Below are 15,340 nucleotides of genomic sequence, written 5' to 3' on the forward strand. Positions count from 1 at the left end.
TATATGAAGCAGCAAAAAGAACAAACACTGGAGTGCAAATGCAAGCAGGCATCTAGCCATAAAGGCTGAGAATCGATGATTAAAACACCTCTTAACCACAAAGGTGATAAACGCATAGCTATAGAGAAAACACACCCTATTCAAACACACTCCACTGCAAATACTGTCAACAGGGAAAGAAATAAAATAAGGATAGTCCTAAGGTCTGTCCTTGCATTTCTCCCATCTTGCCCATATGACCTTATTGTTAACTTGGTGTGCTTAAGAGACAAAAAAAAAGGTATCAGTCTGCTTTTTTAATCCACGCTCCTCGTGCTTCTGGTCTTCACTTCCATTAACGATGGACACATAACAAGGCAATAGAGCTGGTAACTGTCACAGATTTGTACTTCATCTAGATACACAGTAATATGGAATAAACTGCCATTAATAAAGTTGCACTGGAATAATCCTTTAAATAAATTGACATTTGAGAGCCTGGGTGCTCCCACCATATTATCATCAACTGAAGCACCTGGCAAGTAATTTGAATGGTTCCGTTGCTAAGAGCTCTGGAGTTCTCTGCTGATGGTAGGTCACTAATTCAAAAGGAGAGGAGTGGATACGTGAAAGCAGATATGCAGAACTAAAATCATTCTGCCAATGCTTGTATCACCTCTTTTGGGGACTTCAGCCAATAGTGATTATGTGACTCATCTACTTCCCTCATACAGCTGCAGAGGTTTGATTCTCCTAAATATATTTACTATGCATCTTGCCCCAGAATCTCAGGTTTAGCAGGAAGGATGAGTTACGGCTACCTCCAGGAACTCTTCAGAGTTGTTGAATTTTATCTCATGAGGCCAATCTTTCATCCACACCCCCATTGCAGGGCTGGTAGTAGCTATTACTGTACTATACTCTCACATCTGTCCACACCCTCCAACACATCAACTGGTATCCGCTAGATGTCAATCATGTTTGGGAGTGATCAACACTCTCATTAAGAAATTGAGGGTAGGGTAATTCTCTGGCCAATTCTACAGCATTTCCCGCAGATCATCTGGCAAGCTCATACTATGAAGATCTAAGGGTAAATCTCCTCAATTTAAAACCTACCAGGACCATGAAATGAACACATTCTCACGCCATACAGAAGGCTGTAGCACGTATCTCAGTAATGTAAACATGAGTTCTTCAGTACATACTTCACCACAGGTATACAATCCTGTACTTCATACTAYGATCAGTTTGCCAGATCTAGTGAATCATCAGAACACAAAATAAATCCAATAAATTAAATCATGAACAGATAAGTCCTATAAAGGTATGACTAAAATAACTCCTAGGCTTTCTTTTACAGAAATCCTCCATCCCACTACTTTACAGTGACTGATAGTATTCCCATCTATATAGGCTACAACAAGAGTATTCCTCATTTACTCCTGGATATATGCATAAACAACAGATAACTTTATATTCTTTTCTTCTGTCTGACTTTAAAGCTCAGAAGTACATTTCACACACCAAATTGTCCTTATATGCCACATCCACCTGCAGTCCCTGGGCAAAACATATTAACAGAGAGCACAAAGCAATCTCGGAGAGCACCTTCAGCACTTGTGTTTGAAAATTTACCCCAAACTATTTGTACCAGCACCCACACTACTTTGTGGCAGCAGATGTTCATTACTGAGTTTAATGAGCTTTTAAGTTGTTTTTTTTGTTTTTGCATATATAAGATTTCCCGATAGCTCTTCCTCTGCTCTCAGTCGTATTAACATTCCTATTCTTGGAAACAGCTGCAGATGAGAGTTAGAAAAAGAGAGTTATTACTCACAGTTTTCTCCTGACCATTCTATACTCATATATTTTTGGAAAGTTGTCAAAGTCCCCTCACAGAAGAAGAAGGATGTTTTGAATTATTTGAAGGGTCTGGCTTAAGTAAACTTAAAAAGAATTTTGTAAAATGAACAGAGACACTAAATTCTGAGTCCTTTGTTCAAAAATATTGCACTGGCTGTTCTGGAAGTTTTATTCCGCAGATTGTATCTCATGCCCATAAGAAAAATTGCCTGGTACCAAGGTCTAAAGATTAAAAGTGGCTTGTGATTTTGTGTGTGGTACAATGCAGATATCCAATTAATGTATTTGTGGGAGTGAAAAACATTTTACCTGGCAAATGGTCAGGCTGGTATCTATCTTCTATCATTTGTATGCACAAAGAATTTCCAAACACAGGCCAAGTTGTATGCCTTTTAAATTGTTCACCCATTAGGTCAAATCTGGAATATTTGGGGTGCCATAATTCACTTGATTGCATTTAAATCTATAAAGATATATAATTATATTTGGTATTGCAAGGCAAGACTGTCATCTGAATTAAATCAGCAGGGCTATCTAGCAATTAAAGTGTAAATTATATATTTGTGTTTTGTCTGTTTCATTTTCAGAGTTGTTTTATATTAACGCATTTACGCAAATAAATACCTTTTATTTTATATGAAAGTATAGCAATCTAGCTATTTTCTGTAAAACATGCTATTTTCATGTATATGCAATTTATTGAAGAATCCCTCCCCCTGTATTTTGCTCTAATGAAGACAAAAAAAGCAACAAAAATGAGAGCATATCATTAAGATCTATGAAACTGTCACTCTCTGTCAAATAATGAAGATTTTCTATATTGTACACTTCAGGTAGGAAGTGTCAGTAGCTAGAAATTGAGAGTTCAGGTTACTTTTAATAGCAGGAGGAAAACTGAAAAATAAGACATTGAAATTCTGACCTACAATGATATTCCACTATGTTCTGTGGAGAGTGAGTGCATAAAAATGTTGAAATAGAGACTGGAATAACGTAGATAGGTTTTAGTATTACAGTTAAAACACTGCTCAGTCATAACCCCTACAAATGACTACTTTCACTTACATTTTATCATCGGTATAATTAAAAGAAGTCTCTTGAAAGGGGCATTCTCATTACAACGAAGGACCACTTCAGACCCAATTGAAATGAAAAGACAGAGCATAGATTAGGTGTAGATACCAAGTGGTAATTTCTAGGGAAGCATAAAATGCCAAATGTGTAACAATTATATTTTATAACTATGTGTTCAAAGGACTTATAGTATTTTATTGCACAAAGAGGCATTAGCTCGGAAAGACTACTTCAATGAAGTGCCTCCCAGCATATTAAAAAAAAAATCAACTTTTCTTTCCAGAAACAAAAAATACTTTTTCCCTGATATTATTATTTTTAATAAAAATTCAAATGAAATTATTCAAAGCAAGTATAAATGTTGAAAAAACATGTATTTAAGAAACCAAATTTGTCCAACTTTTCATAGAGATAACAATATCTCTCTCTGTACAGCTCCACGACAGAAAATCAGATACCCCATTTTATGCAACCTGAGGCTCCTTTTTCAGTGATGAGTGAAAGGATTATCCTTGTCACTATAACAACATATTCTACGGAAGACTTTCAAAACTCTCCACTGATCCTTCAAAATACATCAAAATTTCAGCAGCTTTTTTGACCATGAAAAACAGTTAGTTTTTAAGCTATTTTAAAATGGCAAACCTGAATGAAAATTCAGTTTATCAAAATATGACTAAGATTTTTCTTCCTATTTGTAAAAACAAAATAGATACACTTTCCACTTGTCAAAAGGTTACATTTAGAAAAAATGTAAGCATCTCTATTCCATGAAATTTTAGGAGTCAGGATGATAAACCTGGATGAAATGATCAATATAGAATTATTAAGAAAAAGATGTTTAGCTCATCTTAAAGAATATAATCAAGAGATAAAACTTCCATAATTTACCTTAGATCTTCTATAAATGAATAAAAACAGACGTTACATATATGTGGCATTCCTTTATAAAATGCTTCTGTGTTTTGTTCCCATTTTCCTCTCAGCAGGCATATCATTTATCATCTACAGTCACAAATATATTCCAAAATACTGTTTAAAACAAATCTAAAATGCCTATCTGTGTTTATACAAGTAGCATGAAATTGTAGGCTATTGTATTTAGAGGACGTTTCAGTCCAGTTGAGTTATATCAACATAAGTTACATGATTGACTTTTACAACAGAAAGAAAAGGTTGTACTCAAACAACTGTTATTGCCTCAATGGAAAAAAAATCAATGAAAGTAAAATGAACAAGAGATTTTGTCTGAGTTGCAGTTAATACTACTGAAGAGCTATGGATATTAAAAGGTCAACAAATAAATTAGTCCAAGTGTTATGAAATGAATGATTTGCCTTATAATTGTATTGAGTGCAAATTGTTCACTGCCTATTAGACCAGGTAATTTTTAACCATGGTGCCTCAATTACTGTTCCATAAGCAATAATATAGTTGTAAGAGCCACCGGTTCGATCGTGTGACCTATGAGACGCGCCAGGACAGCTGACTTTGCTATGATGGATCACTGAGCCTGATCTCCAAATGGTGCCAAACCTTCCCCTCCCGTGAGGAGATCTCATAAAAGAAACATTACTGCTTGATTCATTTTACCAAAACGTTTGAGTTTTCAAGTGTCAGCAGTTAAGTATGGATTGTGAAGCTCTGTATTTCTTAGGAGAATTACGACAACAGCATCCTACTGCTTCCAGCACTCTGCTAAATGGCATCGTGATGGTGAGAAGGACGCTTCCTCCGCTGCTCAATCGGAGTCTGTTGTGAGAAATACACACCAATCATATTTTACATCACCACGTAAACCACTGCATAACACCTAAAACTAGCTTAGAAATGGAAACTGTAGGTGAGATTATAGGCATTGCTTCACACCTCTGCAATGCCCTGCAGTCAAAGATCTCAAAGTGCCACTTTAATGGGACCAAATTAAGCTTCACATCCCATTTTCTAGAAAAATATTCTCTCTCCCTCTTTTCCATCAAAGCCAGCCTTAAACTGTAGCTGTTTGGCTGAAGCCAAAATGGTCTATGGTTATAACCAAGGCAAGTTTTGTAGGGAGAAGCAGTATCTTTTACTAGATCAACTGATACAGCTGAAAAAAGGTACTTTCACTCACAGGAAGCAAAGCTTGCTTGGGTAYCCAAAAGCTAGTCTGTTTTTCCGTATGGTTAGTCTAATAAAAGATATTATTGTTCTGTACAGGTCTTGATAGCCTTCACCAGGGAAACGAAATTAATCTTATATTGCTTTCATGGTCTGGAGTAACATGCATCAYACCTCATGAGAAGGAAATGCAGCAGCTGCATTTCCCCATTGCTCCTAAGGGCATGGTGTTTCCTGTGAGCCAGGGCTCCCACCATGGCAATAAGGGTCTCACCGTACTGCCCGCGGGGGCTGAGCCTTACAGACACTGCTAGGCCTGTGCAGCACCTCTGCACATCCATATCCATAGCCTTGCCCATATACATAATGAGCTGAAGATGTAAATGTAAACCCTGAATTACCAAATAATCAGTGCAGAAGGAACTAAAACAATAAAATCCTAATTAGAATACATTGTGCCATATACAATCAATTCCTGTTTATATTGTCACTCTTCTATATTTATGATAAATCACTACATTCAAAGAGCCTTTTGGGAGGGTGATTTTCCATTTCATCTCTCCAGTGAGCAAAAAAGTGACACATAACTGGAGTCTGAATTTCAATTTTACCAGCGTAGAGTTGAACTGAATATTATTTGGCACAATGCAGTGTACAACTGAGCCACTAAATGGCTGATTTACTAAATTATTATTAGATGAGCTCTTGCTGTTCCAAGTGAAAGTGCAGTCACTGTCTCTCTTCATGGTGTGTTCAAATTGTTCTGTGTTTAAATATTCAGCATGAGGCTAATGTGAACTGATGAACTGAGACTACAAACATTCGCTTTCAATACAGACAGAGAGACAGAGATGCAACATATCATGTGGCCTGCGGAGGTGAAAATGATTTATATTTAAGGATGTTGCTGCCTACTTCCATCACTATAAGGTATTCTTAATTAGCTTCATGTTTGAGTAAGGAGTTTGGAAATGCAGCTAAAAAACAACTCTGAAACCCAAGCAGCTTCACGGTTATGGAGGCTTCAGAAGCCAAGTGAAGTGATAGTTGAGGTAGATCTCTCTGTTAGCAAAATGTATTAGGTGCCACCACAGTTTTATACTTTACTCTCCTTAGTGCCTGAATTGCTGCATCGGAACATCACCTGCAATTCTGACCTCAGCATCAGAAACCCTAGAAAATATAAAGGATTAACCCACCAATGCCCATACCTGCTCTGTTGTGCAATCCTACGACTTTTCAGCCTGAGGGAATAGAGAGAAGGGGAAAAAAGGAAAATAAAAGAAAAAAGGGCTAAAAAAAAAAAAATTTCTTTACTGCCACCTGCTGGAGTTGACAATAACCCTTTGTCACWCTGAAAGAACAAGCATCTTCACTTAGAGGACAGTTACGGCAAGCATTTAAAACACTGTGATCCAAGACACTTACAGTAGATTAGAATTTTTTATTGGTGCTGTGTTGCCATAACAACATAAAGACAGCAGATGACTTAAGCTAAGCTTGCAAAGCAAAAGGCTGCTCATCTGGCAGTTAAAATGAATACAGTTCACTTCACAAGTTCCCCATATGGACCCTTAGTGTATGGTAATGAGGATACCATATGGTGGGAGAAAATGCACAGAGAACAATTGTGCTCCACTGGCTGAGCGAAGTGAGCAGGAAGTTATGAGGAAACACAGGAGAGAGACTTGTGCGTGCGCTCTCTAACTCAAGGGTTTCTTTCAGAAGGGGGTTCTCTCTCTTCTTAATCTCCTTCTTAATACACACATGCATAGAAATGACAGAGAAACATATTGTGCATTTTGCAACATCATTCATCACAAACTGTCAGCTGTGTTTGTAAATCAGTGTGGTAAGATCTTATAAATTTGTAATTCTTAAAAGGTAAAAGTGCTAAGTTTTTAGACAAAGTGCAGGAAAATTTAAGCACTTCTGACAAGTAGAAACATTAGTGGTAATCATTTTAAAAATGCTTGCATCTTTCTGCCTGCATGTTTAGCTGTAAATAATGCCGCAATGAATAAAAGCTTTAAAAAGGGAGGGGAGGATGAAATGGAATAAATATTTTTTTCCAAAAGGATAAAAAGTAATAGTTGATCAGAACCATATGCATGCAAGATTCTGACATAAATGTACGTATGCTATACAGTACACTGTACTAACCAGATCCTAAACTTGGTAAGACAGCTTGCTAAAGGCTGCAAAGTCAATTTTGTACTACACATGCTTCATAAAAGATGAATATAAATGCATTAGTTAGACACGGTGAGCTAAATTAGAAGGTCAGGCAGGGCTGGAAGGGCTGAAATATCACACAACCAATGACTGTAATTACTCTTTTTTTAAGTCTATTAAGTGGTGTTGTTCTATCAAGGCTCAGGGGTATAGGACATGAAGTACAAGATAAAGTAATGTGTATTTATTACTCCCATGGGATCAATTTACTAGATATTTTCAGCTCCACGGAGCAAAATACACAAATGCAGCCTTTGTTACTTTCTTCAAATTGTGGTTTATTTCTTCAAAAGCTCTGCTCCTTGAAGGGACCATGTTTACCTGTTTGGTGTCTTCRTGCCACCATCAGTTCATTGTTGTTTTTAAAAAATTATAATAATAAAGGATATAGGAATATGGGAACCCAGGGATCCCTCTTACAGCAKGCTCAAACAAGTGGTTCAGGCTGCTCAGACGGAATGCGCCGTTTAGAAAATCCAACCCCAGGCAAGATTTTTCACCCCAAGGCAMAGCAGAAATCAGGAACGGCGAAAGGCGCGGAGCTCCTTGTCATCATGTTAGCCCTGATCTACTAAAAGTTTTGTCAYAGATTCTAAATTACGCCATCTGCTCTAATCATTTGCTGAGTAAATGCTGACCCACTTATAAAGAAAACTCACTGAAATGTGTATGTACGTTGTTGACCTTCAGAAAAGCAAAGGCTCCTTGCCAGCCATTTATATATGACTCTGCCCTTCAGCTGGCAATGTGGCTCCGGTTCTCAGCTCTCTGTTATTTCAGACTCTTCGCATGTTCCCACACCGACCCTCTCTCCCTCGTCCCTCTCACATACACCACCTTGGATGGGTGAAATTTTCAGAGTAGCCTCGGGCATTTTGGTTGTCTATTTCTCAGTAGCTTCGATATTCTCTCCCTAAATATTTTCTATAGCCCTTTCTGAAAACCAAAATCAAAACAGAAAAAAACAAAAAACAAACAACAAGCCACTCAATCAAACTGAATCTCCAAATTGTTAGGAAATGAAAACCTTACTGTTAAAGTTTTAGTATCAACCTTAACTCTGCTCTCATGTTTCTACAAATTTTACACTGCTAGTTTCTACATGTAGAAACTGCCAAGCACATCTCATGCCCTCGTTGYTGTACAGATGAACTCCATCAGCTCTTCCTCACATCTGCCCTCCCTCTTCTGCCTGCATTTAGCACAAAGAGTTTTCTAACAAGTCCCTTGCTCCACTGGGTGGGAAAAACAAAGATGTGTTTCCTTAGCTCAAGTTGACTAACTTAGGTTAAAACAGCAYGAAAACAAAGTATCTTGGGTTAGCAGATGGAGACCTGTTCCAGAATTTCCATAGGGTCTGGCTGAAGCTGCAAACCTGAGCTGCCTTGTCTCTATTGCTATTTTAACCCCAGCTAGCAAGCCTGGGCCAACCCACCCACGTTTAGAGACAACCTTTATTTGCAATATAAACATTTCCCATGTCACAACGGATAAAGGGCAAATCTGTAGGATTTCATATGGGAAAAGACAACTGCTTTTGCCAGCCACTGGCTCCTAATACCCACCTGTCTTCTATTAGTCTCCTAATAAGGAGTTAGGATATGTCTTCAGGTCTAATGGCTGACCTGGGAGAAGGAGCTGAAGGGAAGGTAGAGCCTTGCTTACATGTGTTGTRCCCTCAGCAGGGAGGCTCCTGTGTGCTAGGGAGAGAGGCTCCACTTCCATCTACATGGGGAGAAACCAGAAGGAAAAATCCCTTTCATGAGGGACTGAGGGGTATCCCATAGAAAGCATTTAAGCAGCAGACTGGGAGGAAGAGGACCTCAGATCACAGAGGGGGTTGATGCAATGACTTGCTTCTCAAGTACAGAGTGAACAATCATGCTCTTAATTTAAATACAAGTGATGAGTTGTAAGAGTGGTGAAAATGGCAAATAAATTCTAGGAAATTGCATATAAAGAGGAATTGTTGTTATTAAATCATTTAGGGTGGATGTGTTTCAAATCTTGCTCACAGTTGAAGCTGTTTAACAGCTATAGCTGTGGAGTTTTAACAAAATTGCAGAATCACAACGTATCTGCCATGGATTTATTTTAAAGATTGTAGGATGGTTATATAAATGAACCTCAATAAATTCAACATGTTGTTGTGATCTGAACTTTTTAGTGATTTCTACTGCAGTTATTTATGCAAAAACCAACAGCACGTATGTACGTGCATATATGCAAACGCATGAGACAAAGGGAAAATGCATGCTCGATTTCCAACTCCACGGACAGGCTTTCTGTAGCCTGCGCTTTCAGGACATTGCTMTAATTTCTTAACATTAGCATCATGGTATTTCTTTTCACTTCTCCCCAGAGATCTCTTATTTCCTATGATCTGCCTCCTTTCTGTAGCAGAAAGGAAAGACTACTGCCCAACACACTCCTGGTATTTGACCTCACTCCAAGTGTTGGGTGCTAATCCCATCACCCCTGTACTGCCTGGAACTCTCTTGATGCATGTGTGTGCGCACATATGTGTGTGTGTGTGTGTGGACATGCACATCTGCTGGTGACAACTCAAAACTGGCTGCTTTCCCCGATCTCCTCTGGTACACGAACAGAATGGAAATCTAGTCTATAGCTGGCTCTGTAGCCCAGCTGCCAACATCAACTCTCACTCCTTCTTCTCCAGAAACAGCATCTAGTATCTACTTTAAACACATCTCTACTTTTCACCTGTCAGTCTAGCTTTCCAAAGACCGTAGTTCCCAGGTGCTCCCACTCTTCTCCATATAGGAAGAAATTCCTCATTGTAATTCTGCTGTCAATGTGCCGGGAGAGACAGAAACATTTTCAAAATTCATCTTTCATCTTCGCATACTTCTAACAGATGCCTGGAACATTTCAAAAATCCAGCCCAAGCATGGGTGCTGAGCACTTCTGAAAATGCTGGTTCTAAACCAGTGGAGATCAAACTTATTCTCAAATAGCTTCTACAGTTTTTGAAATGCCTATTGACACAGATATGGCTGGTAACTTCCAGCTCCAGAGCTCTGGAGGGTAAAGCAAGTGCTCACAGTCACCTGATGGCCTCAACAACTCCTCTTCAAGGATAAGCCACAGAGCAGAATCCCCTTGCTRGTCCTTGGGAAGGACTGCATACCCTGACAAACACAAGCATTATAACCATTCCTATTTCTGGAAAGATCTCTAATCCATCAGTAATGTTTCAATGGCACAATGGCCACAAACCCTAGCAACAATTTTAGAAATGTATTTTAGACATATATTTTGCTTTGTTTATTTAATGAATAAGTACAAGCTTTTTAATGAACAGAAAATGATGATGCATTGGCAGGACAATGGGGACAATAGAGGAAAACATGCTGAAAGCACTGAGCACTGCCCTCTGTGCCACTGTCTCTCGTACATTTGCCCTCTCTGCCCGTGGTTCCACTGTGGAAGCCATATGGCTTCCAACTCTCATTTAAGTAGCCACTGAGAATTGTCTATAGTGGAATACTGCCAAAGCCCTTTCTGGTTTAATGACAYGGGGAAGAGCGCTGTGCAGTGTTCACCCAGCACAGCGACTCGCTGTGCGTCCTTGATAATGATTCTGGAGCCAGCAAGCGATGCTGGGAATTGAACCATCAGTGCCTCAAATGCAGAAGTCGACATGTGCCAACGCCTGCTGAACTCAGCCTCTGTGCATGGCATAATAATTAGTCCTGAACTTGAGGTCCAACCTTCAAGTTTGCAYATAAAGAACCACCCCCACCCAAAATAGGTCCTCCTCATCCTCTTTCCCTCAAGCCTTACACAGATACTTCTTTCTCCTCTTAATTGGTACAATCCTTTAAATAGCAACTTTTTCTTTTTGGCCAGTAGATTTACACTGGTCAAGACCATAGCCCTGCAAGTGTAAAAACAATTTCCCTTTATTTAAAGACCTGGAAAAGCATCCTGAAAATGCACTCAAAACGAACATATTAAGGATAAAAAAGGAGACAGATCACTCTGTACTAACCCTCTTTCTCATACCCTAGCCATAAAAACCTGCTAATGTTCATGGCAGGATAYGGCATTAGATGGAGCTTTGTTCTGCCTGTTTTCGCATTCTGTGACACCAGAGAGCAGGAGTATGTGGTTTTCTCTGTGGGAGCAGTCTCAGTCTGAATGGCAAAAGGGCAGCGAAAAGCTGCTCAGCCACACAGCTACATTCCCACACCACCACGAATGACCAGCCGGGGAGCCCCTCAGTGACACGGGTGTCAGAAAGGGAGCCTGAKACCTATGGAAATCTGTGATGGGTTACATCCCCACCACATAACCTGACCTGGAACTGCTCAGTGATATTTTATTTGTAGCCCTTCATTCAGAAACAGAAGACGTAGCCATCTACTCATCAGCCTCAGCATCATGTTCAGGSAAACTTTGCAGCTCTTATTTGGCCTTGCAATGCCTAGTGCATAAAGATCGCTGCTGTATTATTTTCTAAGAAACAACTTCTCTCTGTGTACATCCTTAGCTCGAGTGGCACAATACAGACATTAAAGCCCCTACAGAAGGACACTCACTTTCTTTGGAAAGGCTTGCACCTCTGGAGAGAAATTTGATAACCTACGAAAGCTGTGTTACAAACTCCTACTGCAAATCTGTCCAAAAGTCAGAGAAAGGGACAGCTTGTAGAGGATGAACAGAGCCAAAGTAAAATGTAACCCTCCAGGGTTTCTCTGGAGGTAAGAGAGAAGGACAACACATCATCAACCCCAAAACCACAGCCTAAAGCCTTCCTAAGCAAAGATAACAGGTACAACAAGCCTGTTAAAAATCACATACTGAAATTCATTTCTGTCAAGAAATAAAACAAAGTAAGTTTTGATGTCCATGAACTCTTTTCATCTTTGAAACATTTCAGAAACATTAACTAATCAATGTCCAGAACAATCCCCAGTGAATGCACACTTACAGCTCAGGAAACTATGGAAGACAGGTCATGAGATTTACCCCACTCATAAAGGCTATACTGGATTTGCACTGTTTTAGGGACCTGGCCTGAGGWATCAGCTGAAGCCCAGTTCACTTCATGTGTCAGCTCTGAAAATTCACATGGCCCAGTGCTCAGGCTACTAAAACTTGCATTAGATAAATGCACCCTGCACTCAGGACCCTTGCAAAYAGCATGTAGCTTTGCATAAGCTGATGATAGCATTCTTCAATTGCCTGGYCTACTTGTCTGCCCAACTCAGTCGCTAACAGCATGCTAATAGAGCACAAACAACACACGGTAGCAGCTAGTCATACAGAGTGATTGCAGCCCATGCACGTTTCAGTCAGTGTTCCTGGATTTGTTGCAATGAGCAACACTTTGTCAAATTCACCTCCCCTTTCTCCAGCATGTCTCAAAACTCACTGCAAATTCTYGCCAGAGCTAAAGCCTGTGGAAGTACAGTGTAGCAAAACAGCAAGAACAGATGTGACTGCAGACCCAAGCAGGATGTTCACAATMTCAGACAAAAGTACCCAGAAACCACATGAACAATTCGGGTTCTTCCTAGCTTTCACTTGACAGAAGTCAACAAAAATTTTCCCATTAATTCTGATGGGAATGAACATCAAATCATTTTATTATACATTGCTCTAATTATTTCAGAGATCCTGAAATAAAGCAGCATGTTATTACTATTTTAARCCAACATGTGATGCAGCAGTAGTAAACACATATTCATCGAATACCCGGATGACCTGCTTTTATCAATGGTGAAGTTCTCAAAATTATAATGGCAAGTGCTACTGCAATGCCAAAACAGAGTAACATCATTCTGCTACGGATATGCTACTCAGGTTCCAAAACACTGGCCAAAAATGTGTTCTTTGTGAAGTATTTCTGAATACTGAGAATGGTTTGCTTTTAAGGGAGGTAAGAGCAGTTGAGTCAGCTGTGACTCAGGAAGTCACTGCAGTCTCCTAAATGAAAGTTGATCTGTTGGGCTTCCTTGGTCAATGCTAGGTTTCAGCTGATCGGAGTTGGGTACCAAACTCAGACTGTTGCATTCACAAAGAGACTCATGTTGTCAGGTTAAAATTCAAAAGGATTTACTTTCAGACAAAAACATGCAGTAGCCAGCTTTGCCATATTTAATAAAACAATAAACTTTGTGCTGACCTTTGGCAAGCGTTCGGGGTCACCAGGGTGCCGGGGGATAACCTTCTGTAACCTTTGGAAACCATAGTCAATGGTGGGTTCGTTCAGAGCTGAAACAACAAACAACATCGTGATGTGACAAACACATAGCAAGTAGGCTCAGTTGCACTGTAACAATTGGCAATGTACTGCGAGACCGGGGAAGGATCACAGCAAAATCTCCTTTAACTGAAGCTGACTGTGAAGCCGTGGTTCAAACACTGTTTGAGGTTAGTTCTGAGGCTTTGGTTCAAACAGCAACACAAACCTTCCCACTTGAGTGCCTATGACAGCGTTGCTGAAAGATTTGGTGACTTTGTATACATCTTCCAAATAGGAAGCAATTATTATCCCTGAGAGCCGAGATGAAATTCATTTGATAAATGCTTTGCACCCTGTGTTTCATGTTGGGTTTTTTTTCCTGTTTTCATGTTATGAGGAAGGTCCTTTGCGATTGGAAGACAAAAGAACTAACCATTAGGGAATCTTTCTTGTTCCAGATTCTATTATACATTTAACATGCTGCATGTGCAGTGATCACATACAATTTTGTTGTGCACTACACGCATCTGTCTTGGTAAAAGCTTTATTCTTTACTCATCGAATGAAGTAAATGACATAGCTCCCATTGACTTCGGCAGCCCAGCTCAGGCCTCAAACAGCACTAAGCAAACTAATCCACAAAACTTAATAAATTTTAAAATAATTCATCTATGTTTTTATTTTGCCTTTCTCCAATCCTTGTCAAGGAAAATGGAGGAGAGAAATGAGGAAAGAAGAATACTTTAATCTTCATGAAAATGCTGGTCTGCTTGCACTTAATCGAAACTCTGATTCTGCCCAGCCTTTAAGCACATGCTTATCTGTAAGCACATACTTAAACCCATCTGCTTTCAGCAAAGCAAATTTGAGCATATTGTTTTTTGTAAGATTGCCTATAATTACAGGGGACTGCATTGAATGACCTTCTAGTTATATTTCCAATCATATGATCACTTTAAAACTCAGATGTTAGGGAGACTTCAAAGTGTGCTTCAAATTTCCTAAGWGCCTTGGTGAACTGGAATAAGGGTCAAGCGTTCTCAAGCATCTCTAAACAACAGTGTTTAGATCTTGACTCTCCCATGCCAACAGAGACAATGAAAATTTTCCCATCAATTTGCAATATTTTTGAGTCAAACTAAAATTTTTTTTCAACATGGAACTTTCTATTTTTAGCCTTTTTGGTGGGAAGAAATCTAATTTTTTTATTTTTGTGTCATTTCAAAGCTTCCTTTAAATATATTTTATCTCAGTTTATTAATCAAAAATTGATTTCTTGCACAAGGTATGCCTGCTAAATTTTGAATATATCTTGCACCTTACTTTATGATGGTTTTATTACGAACTTTATTATGGGGACTAGAATGATGCCATCTGATTCATGTGAACAGGTTTAGCATCAAGCTGTATCTTCCAGTCTCACTGTGTGTAAGCACTCTCATGTAGCACAGTGTAGCTCATCCCACAGCAAGGTGCACAGCTCTACCAGTCTGATCAAGCACAGCACCAGTTGCCRTACTTAAAACTTGGAAGTCGAGAAAACATTTTTCATATTCTTCTTCTAACAYTAAAGATTGCTAGCCAAAACCCGCATATTTTTATCGTGAAAGTAATATCCTGTCCCTGGCTTGTTTTCAACTAATTGATGTTCCATAAACAATCTATCACAAAACAGCCTTGTTTTTAGAGAAACCATTGAATTTAAATATTATTTTCAAACTGCAATTCTACAATGGATGGTGCTTCTTGCAACCAAAGCGTCAGATTTTTATATCCGCATGRACCTTCAATATATCCTGGCGCCATAAACAGGCCCAGCAATGCTAGTGAAAATCAAGGCAGAAGGAAAGGTGGTGTGTGGGAATCCAGCTC

At 39.2% G+C, this 15,340-nt stretch overlaps 1 protein-coding gene across 1 annotated transcript in view; it reads right to left on the reverse strand.

Annotated features, from left to right (window-relative positions):
- EBF1 (EBF transcription factor 1) overlaps window positions 1-15,340 on the reverse strand; it is a 266,385-nt gene that overhangs the window by 17,895 nt on the left and 233,150 nt on the right. The window contains exon 11 of the mRNA XM_085317824.1: window positions 13,409-13,497. Coding sequence (XP_085173950.1) covers window positions 13,409-13,497 — 89 coding nt within the window. The remainder of the gene's footprint in view (window positions 1-13,408; window positions 13,498-15,340) is intronic.

Source organism: Rhea americana, unplaced genomic scaffold (assembly GCF_003343005.1).
Source record: "Rhea americana isolate MKP2758 unplaced genomic scaffold, rheAme1 scaffold_51, whole genome shotgun sequence".
NCBI lineage: Eukaryota > Metazoa > Chordata > Aves > Rheiformes > Rheidae > Rhea > Rhea americana.